Source organism: Oncorhynchus clarkii, chromosome 8 (assembly GCF_045791955.1).
Source record: "Oncorhynchus clarkii lewisi isolate Uvic-CL-2024 chromosome 8, UVic_Ocla_1.0, whole genome shotgun sequence".
Classification (NCBI taxonomy): Eukaryota; Metazoa; Chordata; class Actinopteri; order Salmoniformes; family Salmonidae; genus Oncorhynchus; species Oncorhynchus clarkii.
Genome location: NC_092154.1, coordinates 23,454,531 through 23,480,198, shown reverse-complemented (window position 1 = coordinate 23,480,198; position 25,668 = coordinate 23,454,531). Strand labels below are relative to the sequence as shown.

At 41.8% G+C, this 25,668-nt stretch overlaps 1 protein-coding gene across 2 annotated transcripts in view; it reads right to left on the bottom strand.

The window, feature by feature from the left end:
• The window catches only part of LOC139415131 (scavenger receptor class A member 5-like), a 72,102-nt gene extending 48,659 nt beyond the window's left edge, over positions 1-23,443 (bottom strand). The window contains exons 1-3 of one of the 2 annotated variants that reach the window (XM_071162980.1): positions 23,026-23,443; positions 20,235-20,353; positions 15,472-15,603 (exon numbers count right to left, since the gene is read on the bottom strand). In XM_071162980.1, coding sequence (XP_071019081.1) covers positions 15,472-15,603; positions 20,235-20,346 — 244 coding nt within the window. In that variant the 5' untranslated portion in view covers positions 20,347-20,353; positions 23,026-23,443. Of the gene's footprint in view, positions 1-15,471; positions 15,604-20,234; positions 20,354-22,382; positions 22,420-23,025 lie in introns of those variants that run through there. The other variant, XM_071162981.1, reaches the window with a different exon arrangement.
• Positions 23,444-25,668: the final 2,225 nt, after the last annotated feature.

Sequence of the window (25,668 nt, the reverse complement as noted above, 5' to 3'; positions counted from 1 at the left end):
TTTTGGGCACTGGGACTATGGTGGTCTGCTTGAAACATGTTGGTATTACAGACTCAGACAAGGAGAGGTTGAAAATGTCAGTGAAGACACTTGCCAGTTGGTCAGCGCATGCTCAGAGCACATGTCCTGGTAATCCATCTGGCCCTGGGGCCTTGTGAATGTTGACCTGTTTAAAGGTCTTACTCACATCGGCTGCGAAGAGCGTGATCACACAGTCGTCCGGAACATTTATGCTCTCGTGCATGCTTCAGTGTTACTTGCCTCAAAGTGATCATAGAAATGATTTAGCTCGTCTGGTAGGCTCGTGTCACTGGGAAGCTCTCGGCTGTGCTTCCCTTTGTAGTCTGTAAAAGTTTGCAGGCCCTGCCACATCTGAACAGTGTCGGAGCTTGTGTGGTATGATTTGATCTTAGTTCTGTATTGACGCTTTGCCTGTACGATGGTTCGTCGGAGGGTATTGTGGCATTTCTTATAATCTTATGGGTTAGAGTCACGGTCCTTGAAAACGGCAGCTCTACCCTTTAGCTCAGTGTGAATGTTGCTTGTAGTCCATGGCTTCTGGTTGGAGTATGTGCACCACTGTTCAAAAGTTTGGGGTCACTTAGAAATATCCTTGTTTTTGAAAGAAAAGCACATTTTTTGTCCATTAAAATAACACAAAACTGATCAGAAATACAGTGTAGACATTGTTAATGTTGTAAATGACTATTGTAGCTGGAAACGGCCAGCATACTGGAGTCGCCTCTTCACTGTTGACGTTGAGACTGGTGTTTTGTGGGTACTATTTAATGAAGCTGCCAGTTGAGGACTGTTTCTCAAACTAGACACTCTAATGTACTTGTCCTTCTTGCTCAGTTGTGCACCGGGGCCCCCCACTCCTCTTTCTATTCTGGTTAGAGCCAGTTTGCGCTGTTATGTGAAGGGAGGAGTACACAGCATTGTACGAGATCTTCCGTTTCTTAGCAATTTCTTGGACAGAATAGCCTTCATTTCTCAGAACAAGAATAGACTGACGAGTTTCAGAAGAAAGTTCTTTATTAATGGCCGTTTTGAGCCTGTTATCAAACCCACAAATGCTGATTCTCCAGATACTCAACTAGTCTAAAGAAAGCCAGTTTTATTGCTTCTTTAACCAGAACAACAGTTTTCAGCTGTGCTAACATAATTGCAAAAGGGTTTTCTAATGATCAATTAGCCTTTCAAAATCATAAACCTGGATTAGCTAACACAACGTGCCATTGGAACACAGGAGTGATGGTTGCTGATAATGGGCCTCTGTACGCCTATGTAGTAATTCCATAAAAAATCTGCCGTTTCCAGCTACAATAGTCAATTACAACATTAACAATGTCTACACTGTATTTTTGATCAAGTTGATGTTATTTTAATGTACCAAAAAATTGCTTTTCTTTCAAAAACAAGGATATTTCTAAGTGACCCCAAACTTTTGAACAGCGGTGTACATACAGTCCCTGTGGGGACAACGTCCTCAATGCAGTTATTGATACATCATACAGAAGAGGCAGGCGGTTTCATTGGTCTAAATCGTTAGGTCTTTATGACTTGGGCGAGGCTGAAGTTCAATAGCAGACGGGTCTTTCCAATCATAAATATGACTGATAATGATGACGATGGCACATAATCGCATTTAAAAGGAATGAAAGATCAAAATATGAAAAGGTTTTGCACCATGGAGGTCCATACAGAGTCGAGGTCCACCTAAAAAAAGCAAAACATCAAAGAAATACCATGTCAGAAAAAAACAAGATCATTTAGAAACTGATTTTGCATAGCAGAAACCTAGTATGGTAATTTTTGCTAACCATCAAATTGTCTTGAAAATCAGTAGCCTTCAACTTTTCCAACGACCCACTTCCAACGAACCAAAAATTGGCACAAATTTGAGTGGTTACATACAATGGAAAACATTACTAAAATGTATAGGGTAAACAGAGGTACAGCACTGTGTACAGGAACGGAATCCTGGGGTAGAGAATCATGCCACATAACATTTATTAATCCACAGGGGTTGGAGGGCATTTATAAACATTGTTTGTGGATGCCAATGATTAGCAATAGCCTAAGCCTACGTTACTGTAGATGTCTGTATCTATATCAGGTCCTTTACACTCAACAGAAGGATAAAAGTGTCCATCCAAACATACAAAGACAGTATAGCAGAGAGGGGTAAAAAGCTTTGAAGTCCAAGAATAGGGAGGAAAATATAACACAACTCTGATTTTGAAGAGCAGAGAGCTAGACAATGGTATAGTAAACAGACCAGATCATTATGACTATAAAACATGGACAATGAGTGGTGCCTTGATGTCTAACTGCTTGATCTTGATCTCTCAAAACTGCTTAGACATAAAAACAATATCAGCTCAGGTCTGACTGCATGAGGACATTCCTGATTAAGAATAATGTCGCCAAAGGAAATGGCTGCCGTTTTAAGATCCCGTAACCAATTGTGCTATTGTGTATGTTTTTTTGCCTTATTTGTAAGTTATTTTGTACATGATGTTTCTGCCACCGTGTTGTATGACCGAAAAGAGCTTCTAGATATCAGGACAGAGATTACTCATCCCATACTGTCGGACGGGAATGATTTACTTCAGACGCCCTCATCCAAGTACAAAGCCCTCATCCCCGTAATTCGCAGGAGAAACAGACGGAGGTATTGTGGACAAAGATCCAGGGGCCTTGTTAGGATTTGGAGCCAAGAGGGTAATCTACCTTTACCATCGATCCTATTGGGGAACGTACAATCAATCAATAATAAAATAGACAAACTACGATCAAGTATATCATACCAACATTGAAAACTGTCATATCTTATGTTTCACTGAGTCGTGGTTGAACGACAACATGAATAACATTCAGCTGGTGGGTTTTAAGCTTTTTCGGCAGGATAAAACAGCGGCCTCTAGTAAGACAAGGGGTGGCGGTCCATGTATATTTGTCAAACAACAGCTGGTGCACGAAATCTAAGGAAGTCTCAAGGTTTTGCTCGCCTGAGGTAGAGTATCTCATGATAAGCTGTAGACCACACTATTTACCAAGAGAGTTTTCATCTGTACTTTTAGTAGCTGTCTACATACCACCACAAACCAATGCTGGCACTAAGACAGCACTAAATGAGCAGTATACGACCATAAGAAAACAGGAAAACGCTCATCCAGAGGCTGTGCTCTCAGTGGCCGGGGACTTTAATGCAGGGAAACTCAAATCCGTTTTACTTCATTTCTACCAGCATGTTAAATGTGCAACCAGAGAGGAAAAAACTCTAGACTACCTTTACTCCACACACAGAGACGTGTACAAATATAACCCTCGCCCTCCATTTGGCAAATCTGACCATAAATCTGTCCTCCTGATTCCTGCTTGCATACAAAAACTAAAGCAGGAAACACCAGAGACTCGGTCAATAAGGAAGTGGTCAGATGAAGCAGATGCTAAGCTACAGGACTGTTTTGCTAGCACAGATTGGAATATTTTCCGGGATTCTTCCGATAGCATTGAGGAGTACACCACATCAGTCACTGGCTTCATCAATAAGTGCATCGATGACGTCGTCCTCAAAGTGACCATACATACATACCCCAACCAGAACCCATGGATTACAAGCAACATCCGCACTTAGCTAAAGAGTAGAGCTGCAGCTTTCAAGGAGCGAGACTCTAACCCGGAAGCTTATAAGAAATCCCGCTATGCCCTCCGACAAACCGTCAAAACAGGCAAACCGTCAATACAGGACTAAGATGGAATCATACTACACCGGCTCCGGCACTCGTCAGATGTGGCAGGGCTTGAAAACTATTACAGATTACAAAGGGAAGCACAGCTACGAGTTGCCCAGTGACACGAGCCTACCAGACGAGCTAAATAACTTCTATGCTCGCTTCGAGGCAAGTAACACCGAAGCATGCATGAGAGGTCAGCTGTTTCCGGATGACTGTGTGATCACACTCTCCATAGCTGATGTGAGTAAGACCTTTAAACAGGTCAACATTCACAAGGCCGCAGGGCCAGATGGATTACCAGGACGTGTACTCCGAGCACGCGTTGACCAACTGGCAAGTGTCTTCACTGACATTTTCAACCTCTCCCTGACTAAATCTATAATACCAACATGTTTCAAACAGACCACCGTAGTCCCAGTACCCAAGAACACTAAGGTAACCGGCCGAAATGACTACTGACCCGTAGCACACACGTCTGGAGCCATGAAGCGCTTTGAAAGGCTGGTCATGATTGGCCACTCCAATTTTCATACCACACCAACAGATCCACAGATGATGCAATCTCTATTGCACTCCACACTGCCTTTTCCCACCTGGACAAAAGGAACACCTATGTGAGAATGCTATTTATTGACTACAGCTTAGCATTCAACACCATAGTGCCCTCAGTGCTCATCACTAAGCTAAGGACCCTGGGACTAAACACCTCCCTCTGCAACTGGATCCTGGACTTCCTGACATGTTACCCCCAGGTGCTAAGGGTAGGTAACAACATATCCACCGCGCTGATCCTCAACACAGGGACCCCTCAGGGGTGCGTGCTCAGTCCTGTGTGGCCGTGTGGTGGCAGGACAACAACCTCTCCCTCAACGTGATCAAGACAAAGGAGACGATTGTGGAATACAGGAAAAGGAGGACCAAACACTCCCCCATTCACATTGATGGGCTGTAATCAAGCGGGTCGAGAGCTTCAAGTTCCTTGATGTCCACATCACCAATAAACCATCATGGTCCAAACACACTAAGACAGTCGTGAAGAGGGCACGACAAAGCCTATTCCCTGTCAGGAGTCTGAAAAGATTTGGCATGGGTTTTCACATCTTCAAAAGGTTTTACAGCTGCACCATCGAGAGCATTACAGCCTGGTATGGCAACTGCTCGGCCACTACAGAGGGTAGTGCGTACGGCCCAGTACATCACTGGGGCCAAGCTTCCTGTCATCCAGGACCTTTATACCAGGCGGTGTCAGAGGAAGGCCCTAAAAATAGTCAAAGACGCCAGCCACCCTAGTCATAGACTATTCTCTCTGCTACCGCACGGCAAGCGGTACCGGAGCATCAAGTCTAGGTCCAAAAAGGCTTCCTAACAGCTTCTACCCCCAAGCCATAAGACTCCTGAACAGCTAATCAAAGGGCTACCCAGACCCCTCTTTTACGCTGCTGCTACTCTCTGTTTATTATCTGTGCATGATCACTTTAACTCTACCTTCATGTACGTATGACCTCAATTACCCCGACTAACCGGTGCCCCTGCACATTGACTCTGTAGTGGTACCCCCTGTATATAGCCTCACTATTGTTATTTTATTGCTGCGCTTTAATTATTTGTTACTTTTATTTTCTATTTTTCAACTTATGTAGTTTTTGCTTAACATATGTTTCTTCTTAACTTCTTAAAGCACTGTTGGTTAAGGGCTTTTAACTAAGCATTTCACTGTAAGGTTCGATACCTGTTGTATTCGGCGCATGTGACATATACAATTAGATTTGAACCTCAGAGCATCTTAACCTGGTGTTGAGCCTGTAGAACTAAATCAAGTCAACGGATTTCCAACTAATGCATCAACATAACCATCTGGATAGAAATGACTGTGAGGCCATCATGACAGAGCAAAAAGGTTTTCCTGTTGAATGCTCTCTCTCAGCAGTGTCTCTCTGACTATCTATTTACCCAGATGGATGAGGTTCAGTATCTCCACATGGAACTGGGCCTGCTCAACATTAAAATGCTGCTCTTTTAAATCTCTTAGATGTCAGACATATGCCAGGCAGGCCCTGACACACACTATATAGAGTACATTATCACATTGAGCCAAAAATGGGATGTGGAAAAAAATTCTGTGGTAGTTGGCAAAATTACAGATAGAAATTATGTAAACAAAACATCAAGAGGACTTTAGCAGGGCACAGTTTATAGTGAAATGCCATTACCATTATGTCATAAACTCGCATCATGGTTGCGGCAGGAATAAAAAAAATACAGATATTTTTGGTAGTCCTAGGTCTACTCTCCAACTTTATCTACCGTTCTCAAAGGTCTACTTTTTCAGTGTTGGTCAACCTTCCCCTCTTCTGTACCTCTTCTGAACCTACAAGGTATAACCCTAAATCCGTAACCATGGACACCCTCTTAGATATCATCCTGACCAACTTGCCCTCTAAATACACCTCTGCTGTCTTCAACCAGGATCTCAGCGATCACTGCCTCATTGCCTGCTTGAGTAATGGGTCCGCGGTCAAACGACCACCCCTCATCACTATCAAACGCTCCCTAAAACACTTCAGCGAGCAGGCCTTTCTAATCGACCTGGCCCAGGTGTCCTGGAAGGATATTGACCTCATCCCGTCAGTAGAGGATGACTGGTTGCTCTTCAAAAGTGCTTTCTTTCATCGCCATCTTAAATAAGCATGCCCCATTCCAAAAATAAAGAACTAAGAACAGATATAGCCCTTGGTTCACCCCAGACTTGACTGCCCTTGACCAGCACAAAAACATCCTGTGGCGTTCTGCATTAACATCGAATAGCCCCCGCGATATGCAACTTTTCAGGGAAGTCAGGAACCAACATACTCAAGTCAGTTAGGAAAGCTGAGGCTAGTTTTTTCAAACAGAAATTTGCTTCCTGTGGCACTAATTCCAAAAGGTTTTGGGACACTGTAAAGTCCATGGAGAATAAGAGGACCTCCTCCCAGCTGCACACTGCACTGAGGATAGGAAACACTGTCACCACCAATAAATCTACGATAATCGATCATTTCAATAAGCATTTTTCCACGGCTGGTCATGCTTTCCACTTGGCTACCCCTACCCCGGCCAACATCTCAGCACCCCCTGCTGCAACTTGCCCAAGCTCCCCCCTGCTTCTCCTTCACCCAAATCCAGACAGCTGATGTCCTGAAATAGCTTCAAAATCTGGATCCCTACAAATCAGCTGGGCTAGACAATCTGGACCCTGTCTTTCTAAAATTATCCGCCGAAATTGTTGCAACCCCTATTACTAGCCTATTCAACCTCTCTTTTGTATTGTCTGTGATCCCCAAAGATTGGAAAGCTGCCGTGGTCATCCCCCTCTTTAAAGGGGGAGACACTCTAGACCCAAACTGTTATAGACCTACATCCATCCTGCCCTGCCTTCTAAAATCTTCGAAAGCCAAGTTAACAAACAGATCACCAACCATTTCAAATCCCACCGTACATTCTCCACTATGCAATCTGGTTTCCGAGCTGGTCATGGGTGCACCTCAGCCACACTCAAGGTCCTAAACGATATCATAACCGCCATTGATAAAAGACAGTACTGTGCAGCCATCTTCATCAACCTGGTCAAGGCTTTTGACTCAATCACCGCATTCACCAACTACTTCTCAGATAGAGTTCAGTGTATCAAATCGTTGGGCCTGTTGTCCAGACTTCTGGCAGTATATTGCACTGGTCATCCCCAAAACCAACACTTCCTTTGGCTACCTTTCCTTCCAGTTCTCTGCTGCCAATGACTGGAACGAATTGCAAAAATCACTGATACTGGAGTCTTATATCTCCCTCTCTAAATTTAAGCATCAGCTGTCAGAGCAGCTTACTGTACCTGTACACAGCCAATCTGTAAATAGCACACCCAACTACCTCATCCCCATATTATTACTTACCCTCTTGATCTTTTGCAACCCAATATCTCTATTTGCACATCCTCATCTGCACATTTATCACTCCAGTATTAATGCGAAATTGTAATTATTTCACCTCTATGGCCTATTTATTACTTACCTCCCTACTCATCTACATTTGCACACACTGTACATAGATTTTTTTCTATTTTTCTTTATTATTGACTGTACGTTTGTTTATGTGTAACTCTGTGTCGTTGTTTTTGTCTCACTGCCTTGCTTTATCTTGGCCAGGTCGCAGTTGTAAATGAGAACTTGTTCTCAATTGGCCTACCTGGTTAAATAAAGGTGAAATAAAACACAAATATACTGTATATATATATATATATATATATATATATATTATCAGTTTCTGTATGCATTCAAATTAGTCAACATACTGTACATTCAAATACATTGGAAATTAATGTATCATGACCCAAATAATGTGTACAGTATGTGTCCAAGTCCATTGTGACTAGGCTACTAGTCGGCCTTTAAAACAATGAACAGGTTTCTCTGGTTTGTTTAATATTGTTTGTAGAAATGACCTGTAGGCATTTGGAACAGGACTACGCAGGAAAAGGTTTGGGGAGTGGTTATTTTATTACCCATAAACCACTTTGGTTTCCAGCAAATCCTGGTGTTTTCATGTTTTGAAACATCCACCAACTGTAAAGGGGTTGTAGCTCACATAGCTTGTTGATTAACTAGGCACCACTTGATTATGAGTCATAGGGTCCATTTATACAGACTCCTGTGGCAAGTTTTTTTTAAAGCAGATGCAATTTGTTTTGCTATTGAAATAGAAATAGTAGTAAATTCTGATTCAAAAAATGACACATTAGTTATGTACCTAGAATAGGGACCTGCCTCTCTTCACTATTAGTTATTGACAGTGGGAATGAGCACAGTGATTCATTAAAATAATAAATGTTCTCAGTGACATACTCCTTTTGGGTTGACATTTTTTTCCTCTTCACTGCACCGGTTCCTTCACATCTAGGAACATTGGCCAAACAAGTCTGTGAATTGTACTCATAAACATGGAGGATTAAAAGTGCAATTGCTTTCCATGCACACAGCAGCATTTATATAACTGAGTGCAAGGATCCCAAAGTTTGTTAAACTCACTGGAACACTCTGAATCACTGTTAAGCCCTATCAGGCAGCTGAGAGAGCCAGACATAATCAGGGAGTTCCCACTGGGAGTTCATTTTGAACTGGAAACTAAACACTAGCTGGGTAACTCACTTCTCATACACTCTCAACATCATGTGCCGAGTAGCCATAAAACAAAACAAAAAAAGCTTTGATTTTTATTCACTGCTCTGCTCAGCTTCTGAGATTTAGGCTAATCTAACTGTTGTATCTCTATTTTCTCTGTTCTCTCCATTGTTCCCTCCTTACTGTCCTCGGCTCTTCCATCCCATCTCAATTCCTGAGAAGTAGGGTGATAGTTATTGTGATTGTCAGAGTAATGTGTAGTTATACTAATGCTACTAAGTAGCAGATGACTTTGATTGTATGTAAACTGTTCAACTGTTTAACAGCTGCAACAGCCATTCAGAGGTGTACCAATACAGTCGGTCTATGGAAAGTTTGAGAACATCCTTTGATACGGGAGCACAGTGTTCAGATCTGTATTCATGCCGTGCCTTCTCCGACCTTACAGGGCTGTGATCTCTCAGCATGGGTCAGCGAGTACATCGGAATGACTTGAAATATGGAGTGATATAACCCTTCTCTCTTATCTATCTAAAAGCATGGATTAAAGGTTCAGATGTCAGGCCTGGATATTTAATGTGCTGGCTAGGAGGTTGAAGCAGAGCCCTGCCCAGGTCATATAGCGAAACCTCATAAATATTCACAAATGAACACAAATGAAAAGCAAATGTGGATTAAAAAATGGATGGGTGTTGGTTCACACTGGAAACTTGGCAGGGTCCCTGTGAAATGTCCCCCTCCACAGCAGTCATTATGTTATGTTAGTCTCATTCACCCTCTCTAATGATCCACATTTCATTTCAGAAGGACTATTTGAAAGCTCTGTTTGATTGCTTTTTAAATTAGCTTTATGCTAAACCATACATTTCTAAATACCTCCACGACAGTGTTTGTCTCCCATGATTTTGTCTTCCTTTTCAAATTATGTCAATGGTATTGCATGTTGGCTCCAGTAATGCCTTGGCTTTGCCTAGACCTATATCCACCTACAGAACTTCAGTTATTATGGTCCTGATGGGAAGAGTTGGAAAGGCATGTGTGAAATTCCGTAGAGATTACACAAAGAGTTAATCATCTAGATTCCCGCTGTTCACCAACCCAACAGGGCTTAAGTCTGTGTCCGGGAACTTCCCTCATTACTAGTAATGCTGAGGTGTGGTTTACTGACCAACACTGCATGTTTTCTCTGGGTTATAAAGCTAGAATCTAACAGTGAAACATTACTTTATTAATCTTAAATTGGTCACTAGGATATAATTTCTCAGCCATGGATGCCAAGAGCCTGATTCCTTTCAGATGCTCTAGAATTTTCCAAATCATTCTAGGCAACAACAGTATAATTCTAAATTGGATTTAAAGTAAGATTCCGCATTTGGGGAAACAGTGCCACTGTTTGCCTCCAGTGTCTTTGTTATTGTTTTTGTTTTGTTGATGAAAACGGAAAAAAGGAGCATCCAATCATTTTTTGCAGTACATATTTTGCTGTTCTATAGAGCGTGCAGTGGGGACCTGTCATTCAGGGCTGGTGGGGCAGAGCCCCACATTTTTAGCAAAAAAATACATATATACTGTATATTTATATATACTTTTTGGGAGTGGACTTGCCTGTTTTGCCTGTTTTGCATGCTATTTTAGCATTATACATGGCACATATTAGTTTGCAAACAATATAAAGAATAAATATAATTGAGTAAGGCAGCTCGAAAATGCAGGTGTTTCAGCCTAGTTCAGTGCTTTCTGTGGTGGTGGGACGAACCAGCAGAAAATAGGAGCATTGCGCTGTGATTGGCTCAATGTTCTGTCACTCATGGGGACACTATGTCATCGCCAAGTTTGAGGCCTTAGTAAGGGTAGACATCCAAAATGTAAGCACTTTGGGTCCTGCCATAGAGTTATATTACAAGTGCCCTTCCATGAAGGCTCAAGGTCATTGTCCACAGATAAAATGACGTCAAATCACGTTATATGTACAGTCTTTCAAAGTCTTAGCTAGCAGTCATCATCATGAATCAAGTTGCCAATCTACTGGCAAATCCTTCCTTGTCATATGAAGAGAAATGATAGATAAAACGTATCGGTGCTCATCGGCCATTGGACATAAAGATTACACAACAAGACGGAAATCGCAAATTCAACAATGAGTCGTTTGGAAGGATTTTTTTTAAATTTTACCTTTATTTAACTAGGCAAGTCAGTTAAGAACAAATTCTTATTTTCAATGACAGCCTAGGAACAGTGGGTTAACTGCCTGTTCAGGGGCAGAATGACAGATTTGTACCTTGTCAGCTCAGGGATTTGAACTTGCAACCTTCTGGTTACTAGTCCAACGCTCTAACCACTAGCCTACCCTGCCGTCAGTGGCTAACTGCAAGCATTGCAAGGAAACCACTAGCCTGCTATTCAATGGAGTGGCTGTGTGCTTTTTTTTCAGAGTTCCCAACATAAATCAGACTTTGATGACAAAATTTGCCCACAAAGGACCGTCGCGCCATCTTCCTGTTTAAGTGAGCAGATCACAAGGTCAGTCCAAAAATGTTTTGTATGCTTCTGCATAAATGATGTAATATGCAAGGGAGATATGTATACTGTAGCTAAGAAAGTAATACGAAGTGTATGTTGTGTTGTAAGCTATTAGTAGCCCATATGCCTCACCCTAATAATTTGGTCTAATTTCACCAATGCGGTATTGTACGGTGTGTGATTTTGAAAACACTTTTTTGTACAGGTTTGACAGTGCTACTGATAGTATTGGTGGCGCTTGGCTTGCATGTGCAAATTCAGCACACTGTCACGCCTGCTCCTGCTTCCCCTCTCTGGCGCTCGAGGGCGCCAGGCTGCCCTTCATTACGCACACCTGTCACCATCATTACGTGCATCAGTGCTCATTGGATTCACCTGGAGTTCTTTACTTTGTTGATTGCCCCTCTATATCCGTCTGCTCCTCAGTTTGTTCCCTGTGTTAGCATTGATGTTGTTGCGTTTTTCCCTGTCCAGACGCTGTTCTTGTTTGTTTCTTGTCTATTATCCTTTAAATGTTCACTCCCTGTACTTGCTTCTCATCTCCCAGCGTCGGTCCTTACACACAAACAACATTCTGTAATAGAATTATGTTATTTGACGTGTCAAATTAAAACCTTGTTTAACACGTCAAATAGTGTTCTGTGACGTGTATCTTTTTTGACCCAAATGGTGTTCAATGTGACCCAAACGGTGTTCAATGTGCCTCACCCTAACAATTTGGTCTATTTTCCTAACGTTGCTGTTCTGACTCGGTGTTGCTGTACATGTAGCCTATAACCTTTTAGAGAAATGTAATCATTGAATATTGTAAGAGCTGGCATTGTCTTCTTATATGCCAACCTTTATTCATCCTACGGTTCTGACTTGGTGTACAGGGAGTACGCTGTAAGAACGGCCCATGTTCTGAATTCTGTTGCTGTACATTTCAAAAGTGCTGAACAAATAGTTATATTGACTACGTCCGAAGTCGCTCACTCATTAATGTCTTAATCGAAATTACAGATTGCCTCTTATCCGCTCGTTGTCCCCTTATGCCATAGTTTGTACATCTCAATTGACAGTAGAAACAACATTTGGTTAAGCAAATCAGCCATATCAGCTATGTTATTTTTAAAGGCAGTAAATGAGTCTGAATGAGTTGTTTCACTGCAAGACAAGGCTCCACTGATTGGCGGGTGTAGCAGTGGTAAGGTGTTGGAACTGCCGTTGGGACTCTGCTGTTGGGACAGCTTTATGTAGGCCCTAACAGTTTGTGGGCACCATTTGTCATCGTTATAGCGCAATTCATGTATTGCTTAGGGTTGTGTTGTGTAGTGGCTTTGCTGGCATGCATCCCACACCAAGATTTACATGCTAAAATCACCACTGACATCATGCAATGATGTCCAAGGAGAGAAAACAGTGTTTGCTGTTTGCAACAGTGGTTGGCTCCTCAGAGGAGGAAGAGGACCATCCTCCTCAGTAAATTTCATAAAAATAAATTTCATAAAAATAAAAATAGTGAAACATTTAAAAAGTTATCCTTTTTAGATTAAACTATACAAAATATATTCATATGCCACCAAATAATTGATTAAAACACACTGTTTAGCAATGAAGGTCTACAGTAGCCTCAACTGTACTCTGTAGGATAGTACCATGGTGTAGCCAGAGGACAACTAGCTTCCGTCCTCCTCTGGGTACATTGACTTCAATGCAAAACCTAGGAGACTCATGGTTCTCACCCCTTTCCATAGACGTACATAGTAATTATGACAACTTCTGGAGAACATTCTCCAACCTATCAGAGCTCTTGCCGCATGAACTGACATGTTGTCCACCCAATTAAAGGATCAGAGAATTAATCTAGTACTGAAAGCATAAGCTACAGCAAGCTAGCACCGCAGTACATAAAATGTGGTGAGTTGTTGACTCAAAGAGAGAGAAAGACAATAGTTGAACAATTTTGAACAAATGAATTTCTTTAAAAATGGAGGAGCGAGAGAGAGAGGGAGAGATTTAGTTTAAAAAAATTCACTTTCACTTATTTAACTAACAAATGCAGCTAGCTAGTTTAGCCTACTCAAACACCCAGCTCATCTGGCTATGACTATCCAACACTGGAACTTTTCCAAGTCAAGGTAAGTGTTTGGTTTTACCACCGGGGCCCTCTGGAGTAACGGCTAAACTGCTTACTAGCTGTACACTGCACTGCATGATCGTAGCAGGTTTACTAATGTGTTAGTTCTATTAGCTATGTTGACGTTGATGTTACTTTAGCTAATATGGTGACAACAATGTAGGCTGTGTTTAGCATTTATGAAGTTTTGGCTTGGAAAGTTTTTTTTCGCCATTCATAGGCTAGGTTGTAGCAACCTCATGATGGCTTTAGGGAAAATGTTTGTATCATGTAGTAACCTAAACCTATCGATGTGACATTCAACTGGGTGAATGGAGTCATCCCAATCAGTCATCCAATATGCTGTAATAGAAAAAAAGCTTTACTCATAAAACATTTATCATCCTCCCTCCATCTTAAATGGCCCCGAACGCCATTGGTTTGCAGTAACTTCTTTGTTGTAATATCCCAAACGAACATGTGCGTTTCAGCTTTAAGGATTCTAGCTTTAAATGTATTATGGCCATGTGTCACAAAGCCAGCGATACACAACGATAACCAGAATGGTTATTCGTTTTGAAAGACCTGTCAAAACGTTGACTCCACATCACTTCCCTTTATGTTAGTCCTGCTGCTCACATCTAACTAAAACACCAAGGTGTTTCCCAGGTCTGATACACCAAAGGTCACCAGGGCATAGATTCTAACCCGGGCAAGTCACATTATAGACATCCCTCCCCAGACACAAAGACCCAGGCCTGGAGCTGAGGTGGAAAGGCTCTAGGCATAGCTCTGTCACGACTGATTGATGACTGTTTCTCAGGGTTGGCTACAGACCTTGCAGCACTGCATTACCTGACGACACAACTTCCAGGAGTGGGAAGAAAGGGCCTCAGCCGCCAGGCAGCACCGTGGGCGAGCTCTCTTGAACGTGTTGATGGGAGTCCAGTTTCTCCTCAACCACAACACACAACACCTTGTGAGAGCCAAGATGGCCATGGCGGAGTCCGTCCAGGGGCAGTGGAGTATTGGAAACAGGTTCCTGTCAGTCTCTGCATGCCAAATCCATCCACATGGCCTCTCTCTCCACAATGTCACATAAGTAATGCACTGAGGCAGGTACATGACTGAGAAATACCATAGGGAAGTGTAGCCATCTTTCAGCACCATAACTTTTAAAGATGAGGATTACAGTATGTCTCAGGTAACCTTAGTCATATGTCAAGGTTGGTTACTTAAGAAAAATGTATTGTTCCAAGAATGTTACAACTACTCTATAGGCCTTTGCCAATGCCATTGTCGACAATCAAAGCTACAGTCTGTTTGATTTTACTAAAAGCTGATTTTCCTACTGCTTTCATTGGTCTCAAGCTACACTCTCCAAATGTACAAAGAAATGGCTTTTCTCAAATTTCTCAAAAAAACAAAAATGTCTCTTAATCCATAAACTGAAATAGGCAGTCACTTATGTTTAAAGTGAAGTACAATTGCAAAGCACAATCCTTATGTGTTTCCTGAGACAGACTAACTGTTTAAAATGTGGCAGTAGCCATAGGTTTTCCCATTCATTCTTAATCTTGTGGGATCACTGATGTCATTCGTTGCAAACGGCTGAAGACCAGAGTTCTCAAGTGAAACCAGATGCACTAACAATTTGAAATTTCAGTTGAAGAACTTAAGGACTGAACACATCTCAACTCATTCTGTTTTTCACTTCAAGTCAACCAGAATACCCGCTTCAGATAGTGTATGTCGTTGAGTTCAATCACATTTGATCTCACAGAGAAAAATGTAAAGAATAGCATAATATATCCACCTCTTGGGAACTGGAATAACACTGACAGTGTCCAATAAGGTATTTATCTTATTTCACTCAACCAGCCAGATAGAGCTGATGTGGTTTGTGTGTATAAACCCTTTGCTTGGCAATAACATGCTTTGTAACTCAAGTGACTTGACTTACCTGCTAAACAGAGGCCAAAGATGCTCAGGAGTACCAAGATGTATAGAGACACGATGGCATACTTGATGGCAGACAGGGAGTTCAGGTGGCTGCAGCAATTGTCTGGCTTTCTTCTCCTCTTGGCAGAAACAGCTGAAAAGAAAACATCTCTTTAGAATTGGAAGACAAAGATGGATACAAGGGCTCTTAGAGGGGGTCTGAATTGAGGGGCCATGAGGATAAAAGAAGCTGTATGAAATGAGGATAAAATGTCATGAGGATAATATTCTTATGCAGTGATGAAAAGGTCCAACATAAAAATGCATGCCTGACTGTCAACTGAATGACTTGTTGCATTGTTGCGGCCATCTCTCATAACATAGACTTTATGAGTGCTAAAAATCCCCCCAAATGATTGTATTATTGTTCTATTAGTACTGACGTAGCGAGTTGGCAGCCTTGATTCTTCACTGGGCTGATATTGTAGTCAGCATGAGGGTCAAAACAAAGTCTGCATGTCTGGCATTTGGCCTGAGATCTATTGGTCACCGCTGCACCGTACTGTACATCACAGGGCTGCCACACAGATACAGAGCAATAATAGCTACAATCGGTAATTTAACCCCTTAACACACTGTCCAGGTCAAACATAAAACTGTCATTGTGGCATTCTAGTTGGGAGTTTTTGTATGTGTCATTTTCTTGTGAGGAAGTTATTTGGATTAAACTGTCGTTGCTGGTCAAATAGGCCCAGAAGTAGGGTGACAGAAGACATCATTATTCAGACTAAGAAGATCTCAGTCCAATAGGAATCTGATATAAATTCCAAAGTGTCTAATGCTATTAGGTCATGAAGCACATTGTCTTATTTCGAGGAGACATAAGCCCTGAGAGAGACCAAGGGGAAAGTTTTACACACTTTCATTTATGTTCTCCTGGCAAGCAATCCCAGCCACAAGACTAAAAATGAGTAGTCCCCCCCAATCCTTCCTTGTCTCTCTTTCTCTCTGTGGAGCATATAGCTCTGAAGTCACAGAGGAGACGTCTCTAGAAGAGAAGGCCCTCAAGCGATTTTCCATAAACAGTCTTGAGCCTGCTCTGCAGCCCTACAGCATGGTGGTTTCAATTGTACCAATACAGGTGATGTCATGTCCGTAGAGACATGCAATGGATCTGTGCTGCACATATGCTGTGGTTGCTGGGATTCTGTGTGAACAACAACCTTGCAGAAGGGCCGCTCTAGCAGAAGTACATCATTTCTTAAGGCTAAAGAAAACAGAGCTGTTTAAACTGTTCAAATATATGGACTGTATAGAAATGTAGAGGTCATTACATATTTAAGCAGTGCAAACGTAGACCTCGTGCCTTTTTAAAAAAAATGTTTTTTTATTTTATTTCACCTTTATTTAACCAGGTAGGCCAGTTGAGAACAAGTTCTCATTTACAACTGCGACCTGGCCAAGATAAATCAAAGCAGTTCGACACATACAACAACACAGAGTTACACATGGAATAAACAAACATACAGTCAATAATACATTTGAAAAAGTCTATATACAGTGTGTGCAAATAAGGTAAGATAAGGGAGGTAAGGCAATAAATAAGCCATGGTGGCGAAGTAATTACAATATAGCAATTAAACACTGGAATGGTAGATGTGCAAAAGATGAGTGTGCAAGTAGATATACTGGGATGCAAAGGAGCAAGATAAATAAATAAATACAGTATGGGGATGAGGTAGTTGGATGGGCTATTTACAGATTGGCTATGTACAGGTGCAGTGATCTGTGAGCTGCTCTGACAGCTGGTGCTTAAAGCTAGTGAGGGAGATATGTGTCTCCAGCTTCAGTGATTTTTGCAGTTTGTTCCAGTCATTGGCAGCAGAGAACTGTAAGGAAAGGCGGCGAAAGGAGGAATTGGCTTTGGGGGTGACCAGTGAGATATACCTGCTGGAGAACATGCTACGGATGGGTGCTGCTATGGTGACCAGTGAGCTGAGATAAGGCGGGGCTTTACCTAGCAAAGACTTATAGATGACCTGGACCCAGTGAGTTTGGTGACGGGTATGAATTGAGGGCCAGGCAACAAGAGCATACAGGTCGCAGTGGTGGGTAGTATATGGGGCTTTGGTGACAAAACGGATGGCACTGTGATAGACTGCATCCAATTTGTTGACTAGAGTGTTGGAGGCTATTTTGTAAATGACATCGCCGAAGTCGAGGACCGGTAGGATCGTCAGTTTTACGAGGGTATGTTTGGCAGCATGAGTGAAGGATGCTTTGTTGTAAAATAGGAAGCCAATTCTAGATTTAATTTTGGATTGGATATGTTGGATGTGAGTCTGGAAGGAGAGTTTACAGCCTAACCAGACCCCTAGGCATTTGTAGTTGTCCACATATTCTAAGTAAGAACCGTCCAGAGTAGTGGTGCTGGACGGGCGGGCAAGTGCGGGCAGCGATTGGTTGAAGAGCATGCATTTAGTTTTACTAGCATTTAAGAGCAGTTGGAGGCCACAGAAAGAGAGTTGTATGGCATTGAAGCTCGTCTGGAGGTTAGTTAGCACAGTGTCCAAGGAGGGGCCAGAAGTATACAGAATGGTGTCATCTGTGTAGAAGTGGATCAGAGAATCACCAGCAGCAAGAGCAACACCATTGATGTATACAGAGAAAAGAGTCGGCCCGAGAATTGAACCCTGTGGCACCCCCATAGAGACTGCCAGAGGTCTGGACAACAGGCCCTCCGATTTGACACACTGAACTCTATCAGAGAAGTAGTTGGTGAATCAAGCGAGGCAATCATTTGAGAAACCAAGGCTATTGAGTCTGCCGATAAGAATGTGATGATTGACAGAGTCGAAAGCCTTGGCCAGGTCGTTGAATATGGCTGCACAGTATTGTCTCTTATCGATGGCAGTAATGATATCGTTTAGGACCTTGAGCGTTGCTGAGTTGCACCCGTGACCAACTCTGAAACCAGATTGAATAGCGGAGAAGGTACGGTGGAATTCGAAATGGTCAGTGATCTGTTTGTTAACTTGGCTTTCGAAGACCTTAGAAAGGCATGGTAGGATAGATATAGGTCTGTAGCAGTTTGGGTCTAGAGTGTCTCCCCCTTTGAAAAGGGGGATGACCGCGGCTGCTTTCCAATCTTTGGGAATCTCAGACGATATGAAAGAGAGGTTGAGCAGCATAGTAATAGGGGTTGCAACAATTCCAGCAGATAATTTTAGATAGAGAGGGTCCAGATTGTCTATCCTGGCTGATTTGTAGGGGTCCAGATTTTGCAGCTCTTTCAGAACATCAGCTATCTGGATTTGGGTGAAGGAGAAATGGGGAGGCTTGGGCAAGTTGCTGTGGGGAGTGCAGGGCTGTTGACCAGGGTAGGGGTAGCCAGGTGGAATTCATGGCCAGCCGTAGAAAAATGCTTATTGAAATTCTCAATTATAGTGGATTTATCGGTGGTGACAGTGTTTCCTAGCCTCAGGGCAGTGGGCAGCTGGGAGGAGGTGCTCTTATTCTCCAAGGACTTTACATTGTCCCAGAACTTTTTTTAGTTTGTGCTACAGGATGCAAATGTTAGTGTGAAAAAATGTGAAAGTGCAAGACTTAAAGCACACATTTCCATTTGGAAGTTATGTCACATAAAGGGTGGGTAATTTGACATTTTTCAGTTGAATTTGTCTGCTTACTAAATCACACTAGTTTTCCTGTGAAAAAGAATTCATGTAAATAAACCTTCCACAGAAAAACGCTGGTGCTTTGTATGGCGTCATGTATATCATATATCCCATTACCATTCACCCTGATATAGCCAATATACATTACAATATTTACTTATCTTAGACATTCGTAGGGGTCAATAAAGTCTAAACACAAGCTGACATCAGGCAATGAGAGAATGAATATTTATAGACATGGAGCAGAACAGAACTTCTACTTTTAAAAATTCCTGCAACATTAAGACATAGACGCTGTAATACATTGGACACAACACCAAAGAACACAAGTAAATGTGGCATTATGTGGCTGCATGTTCAGCCGGGCTTTTTTTAATAGGTTTTGTGATGGCAACAGGATCCTTGAATGTTTACAGTGAGTATGCTTGGCAGTTTAGGGACAGATTAGTTGAGTTGGACAAGTCAAAGCCAACTGAATTTGTACCAATTCACTGTTAAGGCTGGATAAGCATTTCCCACCAGTGTGGCATGCCGGAGGTCCTAACTTGTGAACACTGTACAGTTGATTTGTTCAACTGCACCTGACCAAGCCCAAGACCCTCACACACTCACACACACAACATACTATCAGCACTTAGTGTTTATTAACCGCTCGCTGAGTGAGAGAACTCGGCAGACTCCCTATATTCAGATTTCCTATATTTACCTTTGCAGTTACAAGCATATCCTCTAAAAAGGCCATGACCAAGTAGGGTCAAAGGGACTCTGCTTGCATCACTCCATGAGTTGAAATATGAGCACATCACATATGGAGGCACAAAATGAGTTCTTACATCAATGGCAGAATTCAAAGACGATTTGAGCCGATTTGGTCATGGCCTTTTTAGAGGTATGCTTGTAACTGCAAATATAAGGAAAAGGGAAAGAGAAATCTGACTCCTGGGGTCTACAGATTTCCCTTACCCAGCAGGTGGTGAAAAAAGCACTAAGTGCTGATAGTATGCTGTGTGTGTGAATGTGTGAGGGTGATTATAAGCCCCTGGGCAAATGTGTGAAAGGTCAAGGGGCAAGGATTTATACAGGACAAGAAGGGAAATGGCTTCTTTACCGTCTTCACACAGGTTGAGCTTTGATAGGTTTCTGCCATCGTAGCCCTCCTCATAAAAGGATCCGTTCTCCCTCTCTTCGTATGTACTCAGGTACATGGCCTTATTCTCCATTCAGGAACTGTAGGGAGGACAAAACAGATTATTTTCATGTAACCAAAGCAATATGTAAGATGTTAGCAATGTATGTTATTCTTCAATAACACAAACTCTAAAGCAAATCAGGGGGAGGAAAATAGGTTTATTCAAAGAGGACAAATCATACGGGGAATTAGATGGTCATTCTCCCCTGTCCTTGGTGATGCTCTCACAGTGATTCTCTCCTGTGGTTCTCTCCAGTGAATCTCTCTCCACAGAACAAAGGAACAGCATGTAGTTTTATAACCCAGTCCTAGCCTGTGGTTGACCAATTAGAATTCCTTGCAATAAAACCTGCCCATGACCAAATAACAAGTATCCTATTTCAGAAGGCATATTCCTCCCATGTCTCTGAACCATTGATCAATAATTCCCTATTACAGAATAAAACCTCATTTCCATTGATCGTTAGTTCTATTCTCGTACTCTTGTCTCTGCATTGTGTATTTATCTTTGACATATTCTTACAAAGACAACAATATGAGTTCTGTATTTGCATGTAAGTATTTGTTAATTTGTTATAGCACATTTGTTATGGCACATATAATTACAGCCCAAAATATAATGCAAAGCCCTCCCCCCCCATTCCATCAAGCTGCATTTCTCCCCAGTCTTTTTTATCATATTAAGTCTATCTGATCTGTTTCTTATGAGGCATGACTGAGTGTCAATTTCAAATCCTGTTTTAAATCATCCCCAGACCACTAATGTTGCTGCCTGTCAGTGTTGAGGCATTCATTATTAACTTGAAGTTGAAGTGTGGAGGTAGGGTCATAGGTCAAGCACTGTATCCCTGTCTCTCAGACTACTACACATTATTCAAGAGGGCAAAGCTCCACAAGTATTCTTACCGATCTATTACCTTATTATCTTCTCGGCATGGAATACAAAACCAAACTCGGAACTTTTCTCTTTAAAGCAAACAGCAGAGCCTCTAACAATAATGCAAGTGGCATGGATTGAATTATATTAATCCATGACAAGTATATAGAGGATCCAAAACCTCCTGTGCTGCCATCTAGTGCCATAAATCTGACTGTGGTCTATGAGTGAGAAAGAGATAAAATGGCTGACAGTAAACATTCCTAGCTGAACAGCTGTGTGAGAGAGAGAGTGATGCTCCCCCACATTCCTGGGCCACAGCTCAGGCAGACCTATGGACCCCTCCCCTTACAATATGAACCTGTAGCAGCAGGCAAGAAATTCGACCCTTATAAAAAAAACAAATAATCTCCTAGATGTGGGATTAAAGTGCCTTTACAGTATGCTATGCCTGAGAAAACGGTGTAGTTTGGACATCAGTTGGGAATAGGTCAATATTAACCGTGTAATAGAGAATATAATGTGAAATACAGAGACGGATGTGGGACTGTTGAACCAAGTCATTAAAAGGAGCTCAATCTGGACTTTTTCATTAAGCAGCGGGAGTGTCAGTTGACATTTTCGGGCAGACACAGCTATTACCGAACCAGGCTGCTAGGAAACCTGTATGTGATCACCACCGCTGATCATTGTCACCCAATGCAAACTTCTGAGAAAGTACATCCCTTCCAATGCCCAGGAAGCCATCCTGCCATCTCTCACACCCCACTGTGTTTTTCCATGGAGGCAGGGCAGTGGTAGGCTCCAGACATCTTTCCTTTGGAATTGGAAGCTACTTTAAACGTCTTCCATGGTATTGCTCTACCTGGCAATGAGTGAGACATGTGATGTCTCCTCAGATACAGGAACAAACACATGAGCATGTCCAATCTCCATGAGGAACTTCTTTGTGTATCATGAAAAATAAAGTCTCAAGGCAAAGGGAGAGGATAAAGCCCTCCATCCATCATTGTGACAAAAAAGCCCACACTGTGATTTTTGACTATGCCATAGTAATGTTTGCCTTCTCTCTGCCAACCAGGAAGGTCTGAATAGACATAGACTAGACACACTGAGAACGTCCACACACGGATGGTGACCGAATCTAAAGGAGAGAAAACAATTAAAATGTCCAGTGGCCCAGCGCGTACCTCACAGCTGAGTGGCCTCTCTGTGGAGTGAGTGCACGATGTCAGCAGAGCTCAGCGGTGTGGTCTCAGAGGTCTCACATGAGCGGGAGCTTTTATAGAGAGACATCCCGTATCCATCCGTCCGTGTGGAATTAACCCATTTCCCAGTTAATTAAACGCGCGGACACTTCACCCATGAGTGGAGAAATATAAAAACAAAAACTTTCGGATATGCATTTTCTTGGCATTAAGTCAACAAGGAACAGACTCATTTGTTTGTGGTTCAATTGGATACCAGAGCACAGGTGTAAAATAATATGGCCATAATATAATTCAGATGTCATTATGGAGACGCTACTGTAGCGTCTCCATAATTGCATCTGAATTATATTATTGCTACATTATTTGGGGCCATCTAATTTCTATTTGTGGGAATTCAAAATTCATTAAACAGAATTGTCTCGTTTTGTAGTGCAATTTCAAGGTCATGATGCAAAAATACTGAACATGATTTATCTATGGACATAATCAAGTGAATGTAAAAGGTTTTCGGGGATAAATGCATTTCAGGTTCACTTTGTTGATGTCTTCAAATGAACACACAACAGGTAACAAAACTAGACTACACAAATTGACGGACCATTTGGAAAAGTTTGTCACTCACCTTGTCAAAGTTGTGACTAAAAAGTATAACAGATGCAAATGTCTCATCTCTAATTTCAATTTAAAAAGGGTGCATGTTTTCCCAATGGCATCTCAATAAACGTTTCCTTTCAACATAAAACAGTTCACTGAAGTTTCGCTCTCCCAGTAGCTAGATAAGCGCAGCGTGGAGATCCGTGCACCAGCCAGTCTGTGATGCTTGGGTGAATTAATCCCTTTTTAAAAGTGTAGTGTAGGCATGGAGACTACGATGTGGCTAATACCCCTGCCTTTACAACTCTGACTAGATGCATTCTTACCTCATTCTATATATAGTATCTAGTTGCTGTATTTATACGCCTGGGGCAGGGCAGCGTCCAGTATAAATTATGTACCGTGGTAAAACTTGTACAGATTTTTGAACAAATACGCCCTCCTCTGAGCATTTAAGCATGGTACATAACAGAAAAGGTGCATTCCATCTCTACAGATCTTATATAAATACTAGTTCAAAGTTGTAATGTCACGAACAGTGAAATGCTTTGGTCGCAAGCTCCAAACTACCCTCCTATACTAATTCCTCATAAACGACATATATTATAGATAGGTCCAGTGGCGACCCGTCATTTCGCGCTCCACCTTTCTAGCAACAAAAAAGTCTGCAAAGCTGTCGTCAAGGCAAAGGGAAGAATCTCTTACTTTGAAGAATCTCAAATATCAAATACATTTAGATTTGTTTAACACATTTTTGGTTACTATATGATCCATACGTGTTATTTCATAGTATTGATGTCTTCACTATTATTCTATAATGTAGAAAATAGAAACATTTAAGAAAAACCCTGGAATGAGCACAGTATGTGTCCAAACCGTTTTTTTTTATTGGGGGAGGGGGGCTGTTTTGCATGTTATTTTGGCATTTATAAGTGTCACATATCGGTTTGCAAACAATGTTTTTTTCAAAGTTGCATACAAACTTTGTCTCTTTTTTGCTTTCTTGAGTAAGGCTGCTTCAAAATGCAGGTGTTTCAACCTATCAGTCCTTTCTGTGGTGGTGGTGCAGCCAGAGGAAAATATGGAGCGTAAGTGTTGGTAATGTTCTCCAGTTGCGCTGTGATTGGCTCAGTGTTCTGTCACTCATGGGGACACTACCTTAAATCTAAGGGTAGAGATAGAAAATTCAAGCCCTTTGGGTGCTGCCATAGTTACATTAGAAGTGCCCATCCAAGAGGGCTCAAGGTCATTGGCCACAGATAAATATGACATCATATCACATTATATCTACAGCAGCTTTGATTGGACTGATCATGTCAACATCATACTTTCAAAATCTTAGCTAGCAAGCTAGCAGTCATCATCATGAATCAAGTTGACAATCTACTGGCAAATCCTTTTTAATCCTTGTCATATGAAGAGAAATAATGAAGAGAAATGATAGATAAAACTCATCGGTGCTCATCGGCCATTGGACATAAAGATTACACAACAAGTTGGAAATCGTAAATTCAACAATGAGTGGTTTGGAAGGAATCAGTGGCTAACTGCAAGCATTGCAAAGCAATCATTAGTCTGCTATTCAGTGGAGTGTGTGTGTGGTCCCAAGTCTGGGTTTAAGGGTCTCTTGTCCAAGGATAAACATTCAACATTGTTCAAGGTGTCAATCCAGCATGACTTCTGCCACACTCAAAACAACTGTTAGCTCAGAGCTAGGAAATCTGACTTCAGTGAGTTCAAGACAACTGGGAACTCATATTTTTTTATTGCTCTGACTGGGAAAATATGTTTTGAACAGTCACCCAACTCGGAATTGCAAGTCTGGAACTCGGGCCTCTCTAGAGCTCCGACCTGAAGATCCCTGACGTCATCATGATTCAACCTTGTTTTTTTCAGAGTTCCCAGTTGTTTTGAAAGCACCATAAATCCAGAGAATTCCAGACATTGATGACAAAGTTTGATGACAGAATTTGCCCACAAAGGACCACCGGCCACCTTCCTTTTGAAGTGAGCACAGCACAAAAACGTGAGTCCAAAAATGTATTTTATGCTGCTGCATAAATGATGTAATATGCCAGGGATATGTGTATACTGTAGCTAAGAAAGTAATACTAAGTGTATAATGTGTTAATAGCTGTTAATAGCCCATGTGCCTCACCCTAATAATTGGGTCCCCTTTCCTCTCTTGAGTGGCGCAGCAGTCTAAGGTACCGCATCTCAGTGCTAGAGGTGTCACTACAGACCCTGGTTCAATTCCAGGCTGTATCACAACCGGCCGTGATTTTATTTTATTGCCTAGTTCTGACTTGGTGGTGCACATGTAGACTATAGCCTGTTTTATAGAAATGTAATCATCAAATATTGTAAGAGCTTTCATTGTCTGCTTATATGCCCCTTTATTTATCCTACAGTTCTGACTTGGTGTACAGGGAGAACACTGTAAGAACAGCCCATGTTCTGAATTCTGTTTCTGTACATTTCAAAAGTGCTGAACAAATAGCTATATTGACTATGTCCGTCCTAGTTCGCTCATTAATGTCTTAATCGAAATTACGGATTGCCTCTTACCCGCTTGTCGTCCCCTTATGCCATAGTTAGTACATCTCAATTGTCAGTAGAAACAACATTTGTTTTGGCAAATCAGCCATATCAGCTATGTTTTTTTTATGCA